Below are 21350 nucleotides of genomic sequence, written 5' to 3' on the forward strand. Positions count from 1 at the left end.
GTCTCCTCTGTACCACACACTCTGATTCCTACCTTGTGGAGGTTATTCCTGTCTGTTGGAGAGAACATACAAAAAAAGAGAGGCCAGCCATGAATTGGTTAGCAGCATCCATACTCATAAAGAGACTTCCAAGTGAAAGCTTTACCATGTTCATGTGGCCAAAAGTATTTATTCTTTTTTTTTAAAAAAAAATTGAGTTAAAATTTACATAATGTAAAATTAACTATTAACCATTTTTCTTTTCTTTTTTGGCCGCCCCACAGCATATGGAGTTCCCGGGCCAGAGATCAGACCTAAGTTGCCCTTGTGACCTACAGAGCAGCTGCGGCAATGCCAGATCCTTAACCCACTGTGCCAGGCTGGGGATCAAACCTGCGTCCCAGTGCTCCAGAGACACTGCCAAGCCTACTATGCCACACAGGACCTCCCGTTAACCATTTTAAAATGTACTCTTCTGTGGCATTTAGTATAGGAACAATATTGTCATCTCTATAGTCCTGACACCCCCAAAGGGCACCCCTGTAGAAATCACTTCTCATTCCTCTCTCTCCCCAGACTCTGGTGGCCGTCCATTCATGTACATCCCATCTCTGGTTCCCTAGTCTAGATGTTCCATGTAAGCGGAATCATATAATATGTAATATTTTTTTGCTTTTGACTTCCTTCACTTAGCATAACATTTGTAGTTCAGCCATTGTACCATGTATCAGCACTCTCTTCCTTTTTATGGATGAATAATATTCTCTTAACCAACTGTATTCTTTATGTTCGAAAATCAACTCCTCCCTGTTGAACTCTTGCACAGTGATGTTTCTGGGATGGGAGTAGTTTCAAGATTCAGCTCTTTTATGTTAGCATATTTCCTTATAGTAGAGAAAAATGTTGGGTTTTGCCTCCATACCTTGGTGAAACCTTTTAACAAGGCGCTGACTCGATTCTCTGGGTCTAAGACTTGACGATGGCAGTCAGCAAGGCTTCCATCAGCATGGTGGGCAAAATGACGGCTGTCAGTGCATGCTGTCGGGAAAACCCGTGAGTCGGGTAGAAATCACAGCCGTGCGCTCTATGCATAGAAGGCTAAGCGGTTGCTTCCATTGCTCCACATGGACCTTTTTCACCCGTTCTAAAATACCAGTAGCCTTTACTGTTCCCAGCAGAAGCTTAGGAAATCAGATCCCGCCCCCGTCAGTCAGCATCGTTGTTCACATCCTGGAGACACTAGAGCTTATTACCCTGGGAGGCAGTTGCTATCCCATTGGGATGTGGGACCACAAGAAGTGGCTTATCTAGCCATTCCCTGGGGTATAAGGTACTAGTGAAATATGTGTAATCTGATGTTGATGGCTTCTAATGTTTGACAGAGAAACTGTTCCTATTTTTTTTCTGGCCCAGGCATCGCTGTTTCTAGGCCACGTGTCTCCATCCTCACTCTCCTGGTGCCAGATGACCTCTTTTATTTGGCAGGGTGATGGACAAGCCTGCAGGATGCCTCAACACAGACTTTCATGTTGCGGCAAGTGACATTTTAGTAACATTGGCTCCAGCCCTTCATGTGCCTTTCCTGGTAGAGCGTGTGGTTCCCAGTGCTCCCAAGGTGGACAGATGCCCCTGGCTTCCATCCTTCCACTGCTGAGCGCTTGCCGCAGAGAAGCACTTTGTCGCATCATGTTGAATGACCAAAATAAGACCAAAGCTCATGTGACCTTTGTCATACTTCCTGATGTAAACAAATTTGAAATATATTTGACATTTTTAAAAGTTTTTTTCTGGAATTCCCTCTGTGGCTCAGCGGAAACGAACCGGACTAGTATCCATGAGGATGTAGGTTCGATCCCTTGCCTCGCTCAGGTTGCAGATGCAGCTCGGATCTGGTGTTGCTATGGCTGTGGTGTAGGCCGGCAGCTACAGCTCTGATTCAACCCCTAGCCTGGGAACCTCCATATACCATGGGTGCCGCCCTAAAAAGACAAAAAAAAAAAGTTTTTTCCTTCATGGATAATGATTTTCAAAACAACACTGAAGAAGCCAGGAAAAAAATATTTTGTATGTTTCTAAATCATACAACATGTCCTGAGACTTTACTAGAGGCGCTAGTATTTTATTGTTTCCAAGTTAGGAGTCTCTGATGTAGTGTTTTGAAGGAATATTCAATTAAATCATGCTTTTGTCATTTGGGGGAAATGAATAATAGACTCATTAAAAAATAAGGTAGACAATATTCAAATAATCTTCAGGTTACTCCAGGTTTCAGATCACCTCTGAAGTTAATTGAACTAAATAAATTTGGCAAGAATGGACTCCTGTCCGGGAGAGGAGCTCAGCAATTCTGGTTCAGTTTATTTTCTCCAGGGACCATTTTCATCAAGTGATTAGTATCAAAATGAATGGATTTCCCAGACTGTGTATTATAAGGTTGTAGAAAGGTTGAAAGTTAAATACAAGTTAAACTTGTTCAGTGTATGATTTCCTGGTGCAGATGCCAGACCAAAGGCAACAGTGATCTAGTGCTACACTTGTTGTCATTTATTGAGACTAGAATTCTCCTTTGGATATACTAAGAGTTTTGAACTTACTAAGTTTGTTTAGTCACATATGCATTCCGTTTGAAGTTACCTCGGCAACTATTTTAGGACTTTGTGGCTTCCCCATAGTTTTATTAAACCAAGAGATCAAATGAGTACTCTCCCATTTGCCCAGATATTGAGAAGTTATGCCTGGTTTCAGTTCATCAGAATGTATACTCATTTAAAGAGAATCCCTCTCCAGAAGAATCTTTGAGCACAGAGCTATTCGTCAACCTCCGAAGGTTTATGGAACCATCGAGTCCTTCCACCTATATTAACATGTTTCTTTTCCTAATCTCACCCTTCTAATAATGTATATGATCTAATTCAGGGACAGCAACTGAGATCAAAGAAGAATTAGTGGGGGAGTAACTGTAGACACCAAATCACTCTCAAAACTCTGAAACATCAAATGGGCAAGACTGAATATATGCAAAAGATACGTTAGAGGTGCTCCTCCAGTGAGCAGGGTTATTAGCTCAGACTGTGATAGCAAAGAGCCATAGACTGAGTGGCTTAGATAGCAGAAATTTATTTCCTCACAGTCCTGAATCTGGAAGTCCAAGATCAGGGTGTCAGCTAGTTTGTTTTTGTTACTGAACCAAACTGGCATCCACTCCCCCACTGCACAGCAAAGCCAATCTACTGATCCCAGGTTGTGGTGAAGGGAAGTATGGCGTTTATTGCAGGGTGCCAAGAGAATGAGCAGCTCATGCTCGAGAAACCTGAACTCCTGGAAGGTCTTCAGCTGAGAGTTTTTATTTATTTTTTATTTTTTAAATTTTTTTTGTCTTTTTGCTATTTCTTGGGCCGATCCTGCGGCATATGGAGGTTCCCAGGCTAGGGGTCCAGTCGGAGCTGCAGCCACCAGCCTACGCCAGAGCCACAGCAACGAGGGATCCGAGCCGTGTCTGCAACCTACACCACAGCTCACGGCAACGCCGGATCGTTAACCCACTGAGCAAGGGCAGGGACCGAACCCGCAACCTCATGGTTCCTAGTCGGATTCGTTAACCACTGCGCCACGACGGGAACTCCAGCTGAGAGTTTTTAAAGGTAACATTGTCCATAAGTGTTGCTGCTGGTGAACTTTTCTTTTGATTGGCTGATGTTATGGTAACAGGGTGATTTTTCAAGAATCTTAATCATCAGCCTGCTAGTTTTGACCAGTCTGGAGTTCAGGCAGCTTGAAGTCACCATCCTCTACCTGGGTGTGGGTCTTAGTTTTTGCAGAACAGCTCAAAGCCATGCATCCGATTGTTATGTATATCCCTTGAGATAGAACTTGGACTCAGTTTTATTGCTGAACTAGTCTTTAAACTATCATTACTTTTCTTGCTTGACTGCTTTTCCTTTGGTTCTGCATTCCCTCACTTCCCTAATTAGTATCTGCTTGAGTCTGCTCTTGGGAATTCAGGAAAGTTGTAACAGACTAAAGCCTTTTCTACAAACAAGAACCAGGGGACCTGGAGGGGCTTTTGTACCCAGGAGGGCCCCATAGGGCCCTGTTTGGTTTCAGTCTCTTCTCAGGTCCCTCTCCTTGGCTTGCAGATGGCTGTCTTTTTCCCTTTGTCCTCACGTGGTCTTTCCGCTGTGCATGTGCACTCCTAATGTCTCTTCCTCTTCCTATAAGGGCACCAGTTGCACTGAGCCCCACTCTCATGGCCTCATTTAATTACCTCCTTAAAGGCTCTGTGTCCACATGTAATCACATTGGGGGTTAGGGCTCCAACATGTGAATTTTGAGGTGACAATTCAGTTCATAACAAAAGTCATGATAATAGTTACCATTCACTGGGCACTCTGTGCTGGGCGGTTCTCATATGTTATCTCATTCAAATCTTAATATAAGCGTACAAGGTTTTTTACACAGTTTAAAAAAAAAATTCTATAAGATAGGCAGTATTCTCCCCCATGTAATGGATGAGGAAATGAGGCTAAAAAGTGAGATAACGTATAGGCCACCCAAAGTCAGAATCTGAACCCCAGTTTTATTGAGTACCACCCCTATACTGTACTTACAAGGTCTTAGGTTTATCAGTGACTATCACATATGAAGAAAGAATATGTCACTCAGAAGATTTTTCTTCTAGAACAAGAGTCAAAGAAGCATTTGTACGTTCAGCTGAGTCTAGGGAGAGCAAGGCTTCTGAGCGGACAGGAGTTAAGGTCCCTGCTGTGAGCAGAATGCTCGTCTCCCTGACAAAGTCCGTGTGTTGAGACCTCACTCCCAGTACGATGGTGTTTGGAAGCGGGGCCTTTCGGGGTTGACCAGGACACGAGCGGGACTAGTGCCCTAATGAAGCAGACCCTGGAGAGAGCCCTTACCCCTTCTACCCTATGAAGACACGGCAAAGGATGACCATCCATGAACCAGGAGGTGGGGCTCACCAGACTCCGCATCGGCCAGCGCCTTGATCTCGGATTCCCAGCCTCCACAACTGTAAGAAGTCAGTGTCTTGTTTCTGAGCCACCAGTCTGTGGTGCTCTGTTAGAGCAGCCGAAATGGTCCAAGATGGTCCCATTAGGAAGGCTGTTCTAATATTGGAGAAGAATGTCTCGGGTCCATGCTTCTCCAAGTGTGGTTCCTGGCAACTTGTTAGAAATGCAAGGCCCAACCCAGTCTGGAATCAGCAAGTCTGGGGGTTGGGTCCCACACTCTGGGTTTTAACATGCCCTCCAGGAGAGTTTTGATGCTTCTCATGTGAGAACCACTGCTCGTGCTAACTTAGTAGAGAGCTGCCTGAGACCCACCGATGCCCCTGCTGCGGAGTCCATATTTGCCAAACAGCCACGTCCCCACACTGCAGTTAGGGGATGTGCTGCCTCCCTTTATAAATGTATTTGATTGTGAATTCATCAGTGGTTTACGCATCAGTTTCTTGTGAGCTTCACCAGCTCACTGTCTAGCTGAGGATGATCCAGTCTAAGCTCCCAGAGGAAGTCTAGTGTGTCAGCCTGTGTGGTGGAGGCCAGCGCCTGATTCAGGGTGGATTCTCTAAGGGAGATGCCGTGAAGCAAGGTTGCTCAACAGCAACCATCCCATCCTTTCCCTCCCGGGACTCTCTTGCCAGAATTTACAGCCCAGAGGAAGAACTGCAGGCCAGCAGAGAGTAGCTGAGATTCAGTCCTGGTCTCCAGATGATAGTCACAAGCGAACTATTTCCTCCTGTTATTTCACAGCCACTGGGTAGCATTATTTAACTGTGATGTAAGAGTTAGGTAGGCCTTTTTCAATTGGATTAGATAGCTGTCACTTACAAATTTGTCCATAGGGAAGAGATCTTAATTTCTATGACTAAAGCGTTTGGTGACTGCTTTTGGCATTTCTGGCCCTCTAGACTCTAAACCACTGAGTGCTAACAATATATAACTTTAAGAGAGCTTTATGTTGATTGGTATGAATATTAGTGTTTGAGATAATACATACTCTTAGGCCGGTGAAGGACAGAGGCTTCCACGGAATCACCACGGAGTCACTGAAACCAGGCCGAGTTATCTGTTCCATATAGATGACAAGTCACACTGTTGGGGATAATTAGGGGGAAAAAAAAAGCCACAAATTTGAGGAAAGGAGAGGGAGGTAGAGCACATAGCAGCACGTGTGATTTACCGGTGCAGCCTTGGGATGGTCGGAGACGCTGGGCAAGGGGCGGGGAGCCTTCAAGTCATATTTACAACCCAGGTTATAATTCTCCAGAGACGGGAGCTGAGCCCTGTGTATGGGGGGCTGACAGGGCCGGTTGGGGCTATTCCCAGACATTCTAGAGTTATCAGGGGCAGAGTTTGTGTGCAGTGGAGGATGTTGGGAATTTTCCCTGTGCTCCAGATGAACTAAGCCTGTAAAAAGAAAGAGAAGTGGGGAGTTCCCGTCGTGGCGCAGTGGTTAACGAATCCGACTAGGAACCATGAGGTTGCGGGTTCGGTCCCTGCCCTTGCTCAGTGGGTTAACGATCCGGCGTTGCCGTGAGCTGTGGTGTAGGTTGCAGACGCGGCTCGGATCCTGCATTGCTGTGGCTCTGGCGTAGGCCGGTGGCCACAGCTCTGATTCAACCCCTAGCCTGGGGACCTCCATATGCCGCAGGAGCGGCCCAAGAAATAGCAACAACAACAACAAAAGACAAAAAAAAAAAAAAAAAAGAAAGAAAGAGAAGTGGCCTACAGGTCTTTCTGTCTTAAACATCCTTGTGTTTAGCAGAGTGAGTCAGGGATGCCAAAGGGCAAAACATTTTCCAAGGATCTCCCCCCTTGTAAGCAGGCCGATAGATATCATTGTGTTTTCGCCAGTGTAAAAGCATTTCTGAACTTTTGGATGTGTGTGTTTGTGTTTTATAGATTTATGAGAAGATTGTCAATACAGATTATGAGCATGACTTCCGGGGAGTGGGACTGGAGGAGAGAGGGGCATTGCTGGCTTTTCTGCACGCCTCTACATTGGAGGACTTAGATAGCAAGCCTGTAACTGTGGTTAAGTCCGTAAAATACATCTTAAATTTTATAAGAGCATTCAAGCTTCACTCAGTCCCTAATTCTCCTTTCTAGTAAATCTCAAGTCCTCAAATGTGAATTCTTCTGCCGTGTGGAATTAGAAGCACGGCCCCAAAGTCTGGGGACAGAGTGTGATGGTCAGATCAGCGTAGACAGGGCCAGGTTTCAGGTCAGGAGAAAACTCATGAGAATTGAATGGAAGGCCAAAGTATTAGGCTAAAAATATCATCAGGGGAAATTCTCACTGAATTTCTTGAAGGATTAATAAGCTATGTGTTCGTAAGATATGTTCTCTTGAGAGAGAGACTTAGATCCTGTGTTCTCCTTAGTTCTGGACCCGCCCTCCATTGTCTTCTCAGGGAAGATCCCGAGAGTGCTGGTGGCTGAACCCTGACTTAAGAGATTATGATTTATAATAAGAAATATATGTTTGGTCTCTGTCCCATTTCTGGCACAGAGCTCCTAAAACCCTTGGGACTCCTAAGCGAAATGAGTGATCAAGGGAAAAGGAGCATCCTTTGCTATTTATAACAAGCCCCTCTCGACCCCACCAGCGCTTAGGTGACTTTTATGAAGACCTCGAGGTTGAGGGGCTGGTTGCCAGGGAACCAACCAGGTGATGGAAGGGTTGGAGCTTTGAGCCCCACCCCCAACTTCTAGGGAGGAGAAAGGGGCTGGAAGTTGACCTGATCCCTAATATCCAGTGATTTAATCCATGATGACTATGTAACGAAGGCTCCTTTCAAAACCGCTCCCAGCCTGGGGGACAGCCTGGGAGGTGTGCACCTGGAGAGGCGCACAAGTTCTGCACCCATCCTCCCATGCCTTGCCCTGCGCATCTCGAGTACCTAGCTGTTCCTTCGTGTATCGTTTTTTATAGTAAACCAGTTAGTAAGTAAATTGTTTTTTGAGTTCTGTGAGCCATCCTAACAAATTATCGGGACTAAGGAGAGGGTTGTGGGACCCTCTCGCTTATAGACGGTCATCAGAAGCAGAGGTGACAGCCTGGACTAGGGACTGGCATCTGGAGTGGGGGCAACCGAGTGAGACTGAGCCCTTAACCTGTGGGATCATAGCATCAGAACTGAAGTGAATCGTAGAACACCCAGTTGTCATTCAAAGAGAGTTGGAGAGCCACTTGGTGTTGGGGAAATGCCCACACACTGGGTGGCCAGAAGTATTCTGAGCAGAGTAGAGTATGAAAAAGAAATGGTCCCCCCCCCTTTACTTAGTTTCTCCTCTATCTGTGGACATGTATTAATAATAAAGATAAAACCAGCAGTAACAATGGCTGTCAACTACTTAGATGGCATTGCCTTTATTCTGAGTGCTCCTTATAAAAGGATGCGCTTAATCCTCGCATCAACTGTTTGGCATTGTTTGAGAAAGATGGGTGTTAACTCTTCTCTAAATTTTTGGTAGACTTCACCTGTGAAGCTGCCTGGCCCTGGACTTGGCTTATTGGGAGTTTTAAAATTACTGCTTCAGCTTCATTATTGGTTATTGATCTGTTCATATTTTCTATTTCTTCCTGGTTCAGTCTTGGGAAATAGTACGTTTCTAAGAATTTGTCCATTTCTTCTTGGTTGTCCATTTAATTGGCATCTAGTTGTTCTGTATCCTTTTATGATCTGTTGTATTTTGTGGTGTTGGCTGTAACTTCTTTTCCATTTCTGATTTTTTGCTTTGAGCCCTCTCCCTTTTTTCTCGATGAGCCTGGCTAAAGGCTTAGCAATTTTGTTTATCTTTTCAAAGAACCAGCTTTTAGTTTTTCTTTTTATCTTTTCTGCTTTTTATTTTCTATTTCATTTATTTCTGTTCTAATCGTTATGATTTCTTCCCTTCTACTAGTCTGCCTTACAATATACAATTTTTTAAAAGTCCACCACTGTCTCTTGGACAATCTGAGATGTTTGAGAAGGAGACAGGAAATGATATTTAGTGAATAGTTACCTGCTGCACTTGCTAGTTACTTTGCATATTCTTTCTTGACTTACTCATTTAATTTTCTTGGTTTTAGAAATGAAGAAATTTGTTCTGGGAAGATAGGTCATTTGGCCAAAAGGTGCTATCAGACTCACGCTATTTGGCTTCTAAGACATTTGTTTTTCATTCTTGCCATTTCCAGCGTGACAGCTGGATCTCCTGTCCCCGCGATTGGCCACATGGCTTTAAAGTATGTTCAGTACTTGTATGTTCTGTATAGTGCACAATATGTAGCGTGTCAGACAGCCATTTAGTAGCTCTGGTTAAACTTTCTAAGATATGTCAGAATTCTGAACGATAAGATTGCTAAGCAATAGAGACCCCCTGCTCGGGATCATTCCTGGCAGTTTGGACCAGTGGTGGTCGGGTTGTTCAGGGGAGGAAAACTTTCTCCTCTGTTGTCTTATGTTCAAGCCTGGAGCCTTGTCAATTAAACTGACCGGGCAGATTAACAAGAGAAAAAAGCAGATGATGTTATTTACTTGTACATGGGAGTCACTAAGAAATGTGATGGAAGGAGGCAGGGAGAACTGGGGGCTGGAAGTTCCCATCGTGGTTCAGCAGTAACAAACCTGACTGGTATCCATGAGGACACAGGTTCAATCTCTGGCCTCAGTCTGTGGGCTAAGGATGGTGCATTACGGTGAGCTGTGGGGTAGGTCGCAGATGTGGCTCGGATCTGGCGTGGCTGTGGCTGTGGCTGGAAGCCCGTGGCTCCAATTCGACCCCCCAGCCTGGGAACTTCCATATGCTGCAGGTGTGGTCCTAAAAAACAAACAAACAAAAAAGGAATTGGGGGCTATATGCCCTCTTAACAAAGGGCAGTACAGAGTGGAGAAGAGGGTAGACAAAGAAGAGGGGGTTGGGGGCCTCTGGGTGGGGTAGGTTGTGAGAAGATACCTAAGAAATGAATGATTTACAAAGGGCCGTTGGGCGAGGTTTATTATGCAGAGAAGGGTCCTCTCAGGTGATAAGAGTTGGCCCTGGAGTGGTCCTCTCCCTGGTGACAGACACGCCTTTACAAAGGACACTTGTGCCTGGCTTTTAGACAGGAAGGGGGGCCAGAGGTCTAATTGCTTTCAGCTCAGAACAGTCCTCACGCCAAAGGGCCGCATTTCGGGGAGGTGGGCTATAATTCGCTTTCGTCATGTTCTGCTGTAGTCTTCTGGGCCAGCAGTTTATGACACAGAATTACTGTCATCTTAAATCATATTTGCTTGGTCCTTACATGTTTTCACTTTGGAATTTCTGCTGATAGTCAACATTTTCTCGACTAATGGTCAACATTTTGGTGTACTGGATCCTGAGTTTCTTCAGTGAATGCATAATAGTGAAAATACTTTATCATTTAAAAAATCCTCATAGGAATTCCCACTGTGGCACAGGGGGTTAAGGATCCAGCATTGTCTCTGCAGCACCCTGGGCTGCCGTGGAGGTGTGGTTTTATCCCCAGCCTCGTGCACTGGGTTCAGGAAGGGTCTGGTATGGCAGAGCAGTGGCTTGGATTCGATCCTTGGCCTGGAAACTTCCGTATGCTACAGGTGTGGCCTAAATAAATAAAAATTAAAAATCCTTATGAAGTCAAGGTGTTATCGAAGAGCTCCTGGCATTTGCACACCTCCCAGGCCTCTGGGCTCCAGGCCGGCGCTGAGGAATTTGCCAGGGAAGGCCGGGTTCCCCAAGGTCTTCTGCTTACTCTGCACTCTGCAGACCGCGGCACTCTCACTTGAGAGCAGCACAGAACGGGTCCCACAGAAGGGAAGGAGCAAGGAGGGGGGACATGGCAAAATGGGGCCCTTCCCCACCTGTGTGCTTCTTTACATAACTGTGTTTTTATAACATTTCCTGTACTTTCCTGTAAGCTGATGCTGCCCTCATTATAGATTTTCAAGAGAGCGTTTCATTGTACCCTAAATTATATAGTGCTTTGAAAAGGTACCTTCTTACTGCTTTACCACATACCTTATAAACGCGTAATTACATAAAACAATTGAGGACTCAGAATGGAAGCAGCCTGTACTGTTAACAGATGTTGGTTGGTATTGTTACTTAATTGAGTAGAAGGCTTTCAAAGATCTATAATATTTTTCTGTTGTAAAAAAGAAAGAAATGACTCATTATGGTCATAATGTGTCATGGAGGCTCCGGAGCAAACAGAAGGCACACGTTCTGGTCGCGAGTTCTGTACAGGGCCTTGTCAGTGGACTTGCCTTTGTGGACGGCAAAGTGCCACTTATCCCAGCAAATTACCTTTGTGCCGTATGGTAGACAGCTTGTGGGCCCCTGGGTGAGGCAGAGGCTGGGCCCCTCTATGGGGGCCACCTGCACACAGCGGCCCACGCGCCCAGCTCCGAGGAAGCTGCTGCGGTAACAGACGCTTGCTGGGACCCACTGGTGACTTGCCCTCTTAGTCCCTTCCCTGGGACCAGGAATGAGGCTGGCTCCCTGTACAGGAGGGGTTTTGTTTTTTGTTTTCTTTTCTATCATTTTTGGGTCCATATTAAGACACAAGCGTTTCAGATGACAAGGAAAGTAACCTCAGTGGGGCCCCACCGGGGAAATAAATCCTTTTATTAAGGGCTGGATTTAATGTTTAATTTCATTTTCAGCACTATTGTGCAAAAGGAAAAGTTGCTGATCTTAGGATATTAGAATTGCAGGACCCTGGTGTTTCCGATTAAGAAACGCAATAAGAAAAATGAGGTTAGATTTTTGTATGGTTGACAGTCCTCCCTGTATGTTCCTCTCTGGGGAAGGTGTCTTTTAGGAACTAGCTGGAGATACATACAGACCCACTTCATCCAAGGGTCTGCTGTTAGCCTGAAGGTAATTGTTCGTTTCTGGAAACCTTTCCCTATTTTAGCCAGAATTTTGGAAGATGAGCTGCTGAAATGACTGCACACGTTTTCGTGGTTTTGTCGGAATTTTCCTCCCATCTCTATTTTTGTGATTCTCCGAAACTGCCCTTAGAGAGGTTGCTGCTCACGGCTGTCGAGATTCTTTTGTGACGCGCTGAAGTTCAAGAACCAACTCAGCAGTTAAAAAATGAAACCCCGAGGATGGATTGATTCATAAATGCAGGCGGACGTATTGAAAGTGGCACATTCTGTCACCATGGCGGCGTATCGACATTGTCAATTACATGTCCTTAAACAGCGAACCTGACTGAATGATTTACTTTGTGTTTAACTGCCTTTTTCAATTAAAGGGAGCGAATGCTGAGGAGCTGGGCCGCAATATCAGAAACCATATATTTTCTCCTGTTAACACCAGCATCGCTGACCGGCAAGTGAGGGGCCTGTTGGCGGTTTGCTGTGGGCTCTGCTGCTCTGGTTTAAATGGTCCAAGAAAGTGACGAGTGGGTGGGAGCACCTGACGCCGCCTCCAGATCTTTCCTTCGGTGCATTTCCATTCTGTCCTTTCGCTGCACGCTTGGGAGGTGTTGTTTCCGGGTAGCTCGAGCTATTTATTTTGCAGGCATTTTTTTCCATTTCAAGGGCCCTTGATGTTTCCTCATAGTCTTTTTTTTTTTTTTTCTTTCAAAGTATTATTTCGCATAATGACCCAAACCTTAAACTGTTGAATTTGCAGTTGCAGTACAGGTGTTCTGTTGCCCCAGCCAAGGCTCTCTAGACTCCCCCCACCCAAGTTGCAGGGGTGATAACTTGAACCAGACGTCCTGGTTTCTTGGGACCTGGTTTTATTATCTCACACGTGAATATGGCTTTCATATTTCCCAAGGCTAAGCTGTGTGTAGTAGTCCTTAAGTGTGCATTTGCAGTAGATGGATATATTAACTGTTACTCTGAAGCTGAGAATTTGAGCTATTAACTGACCCACTGTATTTGTTCTCTGTGTAAAGTTTTGTTATAACAGTGCTAATTACTAAGCAGCTGAATTTGTGAAAAAGTGCACAGCAGTAATTTGCACCTTGCTGTTGCTTTGCTATTAAAAAAAATTGTGAACACATACACGGGTGCACGCACTCGATTTATGAGCTTCGGAAGAGCACGTTTATCCGTGAACCTTGAACAGTTGGGCTTCTGGAGCAGAGCATTTGGTGTCTATATTTGGGCTTCTGAGATGCTCCCTTTACCCTAAGAAGAGCTGTTGAGTGCTGAATAGGACACTTTGACAAGGAGGAGCAGCATTTTCAATTACTATGTGCTTTTGTTTATTCTTATTTTTTGCCAGTTTCAGGGGGTAAAAAACAAGAAAAAAAAAGGCCTTTCTTGTTCCTTCCTGTGGATGTGAAATCATGAGCAGAAGCGGTCAGGTGGTGGTGGTGGTGGTGTTGCCGTTGTTTCAATGGCGGATGAAAATGGTTCTCGTCTGTTGGATTCACATCCTCAGCCAGTGCATCACTGAAGTCTCATCACACACCCAAACCAGCACACTTTTGTGTTGTGTTCTGTTTGGGTCCCTAAGAACAACTTCAGGTCTTGGGGGAAGTGTATTTTTTTGCCCCGTGGATGTAACAGAAACATCCGCTTGAGGTAGTTTCCGAGTTCACTTAATAACCGGAGAGCCAAAAACTCAGGGCACTCTGGCTGTTGGAAAACTCCGTGTTTTTTTGGTTTGTTTGTTTTTTTATTAGGTATATGCAGATTAATCCCACCCACCTCTTGTTTGGATTTCTGGCAGCCGGGAACTTGCCAAAGAAATTTGTGTTTTTAAAAAGAAATGTGGAAAAATGAAATTTTCTTTCCTGGTGCAAGAGTTTTTCTGTACTTTTAAGAAAGCCTGCTCCTGGGCAGCGGGAAAGGTTTCAAAGGAACCTCATCTCCATATGGTTTTCCTCGATAATCCTTTATCCACCATCTTCAGCCCTCATTCCTTTGCTTTCTTGCCTGTGGCTACATTTCTATCTCTGCATCAATTAGCACAGTGATTTATACAACAAGCAAGCAGTTTAGAGGTAATGGTACACAATTAACATCTCATTCCACCATAAAGGGTATGCTAAATACCCCAGTCATTGCTTTCTCTGCCTGGAATTGAAATAAGTGTTTGTCCTAATTCATATGCTATCTGATGTGAAGTGGGCCTGCTTTGTACTACACTACACCATTAATCTAATTACAGATAGCTGCAAATGAAGCGCTGTCTGAGCTGGGAGATTGAAGAAAATAGCCTTTTGTCGTTTCGCGTGACTCTGTGAAGCAAGATCACACTTTACAGGGCAATCCTGCAAAATGGAGATCTCAATAATATTGCTGCCTGTTGCATCTTTTCTAATTACAACAGCATTGTAAACACAAGCGGTCGCTGATATAAATAGAGCTGTAGATATGCTGTCATGGGGGTTGTCAGAGAAAGTCCTCCGAGTGCTGTTGGATTAAATGATGCATCCTGATTGACAGCTACCTTGAGACTGTGCCGATGGAGATGTCACAGCATTATGCTAACAGGCTGCCCGGTGACTGCAGCTGTACCAGGCACTCTAACTGCTGTCTGTTCATGTCACCTGCCTTGCCTAGCTGGTACCTCCAGGAAGACAGCGATGGGCCTTCATTCTGAATGCTTTTAGGATTGTTTCCGGGACATGTTTGTTGGTTTGGTTTTGTAGGCCCGATGCTGGAGTTAGAGGGGAATGTCTTTTGCCTGGCTTCGAACCCATGCGTTGTATGAATTGAGTGGCTCATAAAGCACTTAGGAGTGGAACACAAGGTTGAATTACAGTTCTGATTTCACCTGAATGCTTTAGATTTTGTGCCTCTTTTTTCTACTTTTCTGAAACACCGGTGTTTTCCAAGACACATCTTTTTCTTTCTTTCTATCTTGGTCACCCTCGTGGCATGTGGAAGTTCCTGGGCCAGGGATTAAATCCGTGCCAGAGATGTGACCTGCACCACAGCTGTGGCAACGCCAGAGCCTTAACTCAAAGTGCCACAGCGCAAACTCCCCAAGGTGCCTCATTTTTAAAAAGTTTTATTGAAGTAGAGTTAATTTACAAGGCTGTGATCATTTCTGCTGCTGTACAACACAGTGACCCAGTCATACACACAGACGTCATTTTTGCCGCTACCCATTTCTGTCCCTTTAAAACCATGACAACTTATCTCCGGCTCAGAGTTAGGAAAGCAGACTTCGAGGGGAATAGTTGCGTGGTAGCTCTCCCTGCTGTGGGAATGAAGACACAGCTGCACATTGGAGACCCTTGGGACGGAAGGTAGAAAACTTGGAGGAGAGGTCCATGGGTTTGGAGAAGGGACATTTTGCACCTTTCTCAGTGAGGGTTGGTGTTCAGCATGAAGCCAGTGCTTCCGGATGTTAAGGTAACTGATGGAAAATGACAGCGAAGTGTCACCACTGACCCTTGACCCGGTGACGGCCGAGAGGGCCCTCGGTGGACGCGAAGAAAACATCAGCAGGGCCTCAGCTGCGCATATATATGTTCCTTGTTCTGGGAGGAATGACACGGGTAGGAAACGTGGAGCTGAGCCTGCTTTAAGAGGCTCTGAAATGACAACTGGAAAAACATGTCAACAAACTGGAAACACGTCCGCGGCGCCCTCGGGCCCCTGAATCTTCAAAGCGCGTGAGCACGTGGGCTGCGTCAAACCACCGGTGGCTCTAGAGGCCTGGGAAAGGCCTGGTTTAAGCTCCCAGAGGAGGGGCACGGGCTGAACTCACACACCACAGCAGATGCGGCTCCGGTGACCATCTGGGTGCCGTGTGTGTCCACAGGGTGGGGATGGCCCACGGCTGCCCCAGGCGCCGAGCAGGGTGCTTAAGCAAAGGCCCCTCGGGTGTTTAACCAAGTTCTGGTACAAAGCGGCCCCCCCCCCCAGAACCATGACTGGCCTCCCCCTTCACCCCAAGAATCCACTGGACCCCGCCCCCCACCGTTCCGCCTCTGTCCTTTCCCTCCTTGAGAGCTGTATGTTCATTGTTAAAACAATTCCATTGTGTTCCTTTGAATCATCCAGCTCTTGCACTTTTTGTCCTGATCCTTTTATGCCTGGTGTGATTTTTCCTTCTTTCCTTTGAAGTTTTTGGGAGAAATTTTCTCCTTAGACACGGTTTTACATGGCAGACACCACAAAATTAGCTTGCTTAGAAACCGGGGCCAGGGTCGTTGGCCCGTAATTAGGTTATCAGGTACGGCCTTTGCCCGGCTGTTGGTGCCTATGGGCTGCGGAGCCCGAGCCCCGGAGCACCTGTTCTCTGCTCTGCTCATGCTGTGCCGTGTGTTTTCATTTGATTGTGGTTTGGAGGCATCTCCCTAAACCCGCAGGGCGAGGTGCCCTCCTCAGCTCCCACCAGCAAGCGGCTTATCATCCTCAAGCAGACATTTCTCATGGCCTGGCAAGGGGTCAACCTTCTAGACTGTGCTTCTCTGTCCTGCCAGCGAGCCTTGAACACCGTGGCCTCCAGCCGCCAAAACATGGTGGTTCATCCGCTTGAAAACCATAGCAACAACTTAAAATCGAGACTCTCCGGGGAAGTTCTGCAGAACCCACCAGAAAGTCAAATACCTCGCATGAAATCAAACTGCACGCGGCACAGGGCGTTCTCCTGAAATCTCGAACCTCTCTGCCCCGTGTCCTCTAAGAATTCCGAGGAACCAATAAATAGCAGTTTTGATCATAAGCTTTGAAAGCCCTAGTGTACATTCTTAAATGACTTCTTTTCTGGGGCATCAAAAAGCTTTTACAGTTCTCACTAGGCACTTCATTCTGATGGGCCCATATGCTGCTCTCCACTTAGCTCCCATCCTGGCACGGGCGAGCCAAGAGGTTGTTTTAAGAAGGCGTGCTTGTGTGGGCATGCCAAAGGGGTCAGGACAACTTCAAAGGTAGTCTTAAAAAGAGAACCTTCTCTCCGGCCCCTCTTTTTATATTCAGAAAGGTCATGTCTAAGCCAACTATTTCCAACAGGGCCTCTCCTGAGGCACTTACGCCGTTGTTATTTTTTACTTGTGATTACAATAAGTCGCTTATCCCCCAAACAGATTTAAGAACAATAAACAAATACAAAAGGAAAAGGAACATCTCATCAGTAACAAAGACCGCATCTAAAGGCCCTGAGTTCTGTGATTCCTTTACATCTCTCTCCAAGCCAAGCAGGCGTCCTACAGAGAAAGGAATCCAGAAGATACGAAAATTATAAAAATAGTCAGAGGACCCAGTTTTAGTCAGGATCTTGTCATTTCTGGGGCGAAATGGAGCCTGGGACAAGCCTAGCACTTTATTTATATTAAGACTTATTTGCGGTGTAGCTGAAATGAGTTCGGAAGGTATCCGCCAATGGTGAAATGTGATGTCGTCCTCTTCTCCGTGTAGGAAGATACTTTCCCCAAATTCATATTTTGAAGGCACGTTGTGCAAAAAGTAAGAAGAAACAAAAGATCTGTGTTCGGCGGGGGAAATGAGCAATGGCCGCAGGAGTGGCCCAGGCAGGTGCCGGCTAGAAAAGTAACTTTTTCTGTTGACTCCGATGCTTCTAGTGATGTTGGATTTTCCTTTCCAAAGCAGACAGGGCACAGATAACTGAAATCGTGCAATTTGGTACAATTATATTCTCCCATCTCCTTCAACCCCTCCTCCCCCCACCCCAGAGGATTTAATGAAGGACTTTGAGGTACAATTCATCGTTGATAAATAGGGCCTCTGCCCAGAAGGTTTATTAGACTGACAGCAGAATTCACTCTCCTTGCTTTTTCCCCCTGCCTCTTATGACTCAGATGAATTTTAATAGGAGCAAAAAGCTTTTATTTGCACTGTAATTTCACTTAAGGATCATATCCTTCAGAAACCGGCAGACACTTATATGTCTTGATTGCCAAACACAGGCTCAGGAGTAAAGAAACATGCAAAAGATGTTATTATTCAACCTGTCACAGTGTCGCAAAGCTGCTTGGAACTCAGGCCATCAAAGCTCTTCCGTGTGGCCCTCCCCCCACCCAGGCCTTTGAAAACAGGCCCTGTACAGAGCTTGGAGACTGGATCGGAACGAAGGGGTCTTGCATTTTGCTCTGCATCCCCGCTATCGCCGTGCCTGCAGGAGGCTTTGAGTTATGGCAGCTTTTTTTGGGGAACCAAGTGGAGCTGCCTTGATGCTCATCTGTCTGCCCCAGGGAAAGGCAGTTTGGTACGAATCCAGACACTGTCAGGTGGCGGTTCTAGCCTCACCAAGTAACAGTTCTGCCATCCGTTTTTGTTGGTTTCTGTTTGGACAGACCAAACTGTGGCCCCTTTTCTTATTCACAGAGATCTGGGATTTTTCCTGCCAGGCAGCGGTTCTCACTAGGCATGTTCTCTTTGACCAAATGCCTCTCATGTACCCCTCATTGTTGGAGACCCACCTACAAAAGGTGCCGTTAAAGCACCGGCCTGTGCAGATCCTTTTCTTTCAGTGGCTTTTAAAATCTTGCATTACAATAATTTGTTTCAGTGCAGAAGAGATGCACCTGATACTTCATCTCCATCCTCCCTGAGCATCTTGTCACATCCGAGAGACCACGTGATGTTGTGCTGGAAAGGAGAAGCTAACTTTTCCAATTGCGACTGTAACCTTTTATGTCCCTGGAAAGAATTTGAATTTTAAATATTATTATGTCCCAAACGAACACCGAAACCCTTTGTCTTAACTTAGGGATACGCCGGCCGGCACGCTGGGAGGGGAGCGGGCGTCTGACACAGCCGTCTGCTGCCATCTACTGGCGAGGGCGCGCAGCGCCCCGTCCTCCCTTTGGCTGACGGTGCTGCGGCATTTGTGTCAATCCGAAGTTTGTAAGCGGTGAAGGGACTTCGAGGACATTCTCACTCTTCCCTTTATCGAGTTTTGGGATGTTTTTCATAATGACACACGTTGACTACTGTTTATCACTAATTACTGGAGTGGTTGAAATTTCAGGAAGTATCTTCAGCAACTGGCTCACAACGGATACCAGAAACTAATAAATTTCAGTTTTGTGTATAGTAATTAGAAACCATTAACATCAGGGCATATATTTAAAAGCTAAAAACTGATTCTGAATGAATTCTACGTTTGAGGGCAAGTTCATCAGCTAATCTCAGTTATGTTTCTTTTTTTCTTTTCCTCCTAAAGTACAAGGTACATATCCTAACCAAACTGGCCGCAGAATTGAACAAATTTATGCTGGAAAAAGCAGCTGAGGACACAAGCAGTATTCTTCACTCCCCGATGCCAGGCGTGGTAGTGGCTGTCTCTGTCAAGCCTGGGGACCTGGTAAGAACCTTCCCTGGGGCGGGTGGGGGGAGCAAACGGAAGCAGGATCCCCTTGTATTCTGGCAGTTCTTTCTTGAGTCAGGCTACCCCCACGGAACAGCAGCGTCGTAGCTTTTGTGTTTCACATCTGAATTCGGTTATCAGTGGCAATACCTCCGAGTGCCTCTCCTCGCAAAGGACCTGGGACTGGAGCAGAAACAAGGCCAGATTCATGGTTTTTTTGGCAAACTTAGTGTTTGGGGAGGCGTTTTATTTAAAATTTCTGGTTCCTCTCTAGCTCTCTGTGGTTTAAGGATCCCTGAAGAAGTCACGCCAAGACGTAACCTTCCGATGGGGGACCTTTTTGCACATTTTCTGGAATAAGTGGGAAGGGTGTTAAGGGAAAGTTAACCCCGTAATCTGTGTAGTCCCAGAGCACTTCCATAACGTGATAAATAAAACTTAGGATCACAGTGTGGAGTTGTTCATCTTGACCTTGTGACATCAAGGCATAAATCAAAGCTGTATGAATATTTCCTCACATTTTCCATCTTGAGGTAGCAGGCTGTGGACAGACTGGTAGGATACATGCATTGTCACAGAGCACAGAGCTACGGATCAGTAGCAACAGTAAAAAGAAAACAAAGATGGGACCTTTGAGGGTTTCTAAGGAGATTTAAGTCCTTGCACTTTTATTTTTGTGTTGGAAGATGACAGCCAAATACGATCATCTTTAACGGATGATTCCATTTCGTATCTCGGTTAAGTCACAGGAGTTTATGTATTTTCCTATAAAGATTATGTTAAAACGACCTCTGTATTTCTTTATTAACACAAGTAAAATAACATTGAGGAAAACTCCTGCTGGTTGGCATTAGCTTCTAGAAAAGTACTCGCCATAGGTGAATATTAAGAAAAAAAATGATCAGTTGCAATGGTTTAAATGATTAGCCCTGTGACATAGGAAAAGTGACTCAACAGTTGCTTCACCTGATGATACAGCAATGGAACTACCAGCTTTTCTAGAAAAGCATAAAAGAGGTTCAGGAGCTATGAATCGTTTTGTTTACTTGAAAGCATTTACATGATTGTCCAACATCCTAGTGCTAAGGATTTGGGAGAGGGGATACACAGTTTTAAAAATTACATGTGTGTGTTGAATACGGAGGAGGCGTTTGCCTCTTCCCCGAAAGGATCAGGCTCCTAAGCAGATAGGCCCTTGGCCTTGGCGTTAACAATGCCTACAGCTGACTCTCACCGGAGTAGTCAGGGAAGTCTTCTAGTAACTGGACGTGTGGGTTGGTAAACAAGGTGAAGGAGTTATTTTGGTTTCTTCATCTTCCTGCTTCAGCTCTTCTTGGACGCAGAGGCTGTGTACAGCCGTCCAGAGCTTGTCAGTCCTAATTGTGTGGCTTTAATTATAAAATCACATTTGCGCTTAGGAAAAAAAAGCAAGTGTTTAACTGAAATCCTTACTTTTCCAACACCTGACTCAGAACCTGAGCGGAGGGAGGGAGGGAGGAGAAGGGAGGCAGCTCCTGCTGGGAGCACGGGGTGGTGGTGGGGGAGGCAGGGGGGGGCCTCCACCGCCTGCCTCCCTGGAGAATGGGAGCCTGCAGCCTTCTTGTTTCCAGCAACTGCTTCCTCCTAGTCTGGCTGCTCCAGGTGCCAGAAGGGTTGAGCCTTCATATTTTGCATTTCCTGGTTAATAATTTAATGTGGGAAAGCGAGGCATTTAGAAAAGTGGAACAATGCGGTATTATTAGTCCTTCACTCATTGGAGGAGCTCGGATAGTGAAAACCACCTCCAATAATTAAATGTGGGTATTCAAGAGTGGCTTGATTTGAGAATGAAGTGGGCCTCTATTTTAGGTATCCCTTTAAAGTCAGAACTCATGCATGAGGTGGCGGGTAGGGGGTGGCCTGGGGAAGAGCCCCCCGTCTTGGGCTTCACCTTACTTGTACATGCTCTGCGCACGCGTGCGCCAGGCCGCTCACAAGAGCAGGTGCTTTCTTTGATTCCTCGCTCCAGGTTGCCATTTTTGGTCCTTGCAAACTTCCTTTCATATTCTGTACCACTGTTTTTGATAAAACAGTATTTCCCCTTGAGTTCTTATTGGTGACAAGTGTCGCAGA

The 21350-nt window shown here is 45.7% G+C and overlaps 1 protein-coding gene across 2 annotated transcripts in view; it reads left to right on the forward strand.

The window, feature by feature from the left end:
* Nucleotides 1–21350, forward strand: part of PCCA (propionyl-CoA carboxylase subunit alpha) — a 363296-nt gene that overhangs the window by 329811 nt on the left and 12135 nt on the right. For both annotated transcript variants that reach the window (XM_047756486.1, XM_047756487.1), the window contains one exon: nt 19095–19235. In XM_047756486.1, the coding sequence (XP_047612442.1) occupies nt 19095–19235 (141 nt within the window). The remainder of the gene's footprint in view (nt 1–19094; nt 19236–21350) is intronic.

Source organism: Phacochoerus africanus, chromosome 13, assembly GCF_016906955.1.
Source record: "Phacochoerus africanus isolate WHEZ1 chromosome 13, ROS_Pafr_v1, whole genome shotgun sequence".
In the NCBI taxonomy this organism is placed as follows: domain Eukaryota; kingdom Metazoa; phylum Chordata; class Mammalia; order Artiodactyla; family Suidae; genus Phacochoerus; species Phacochoerus africanus.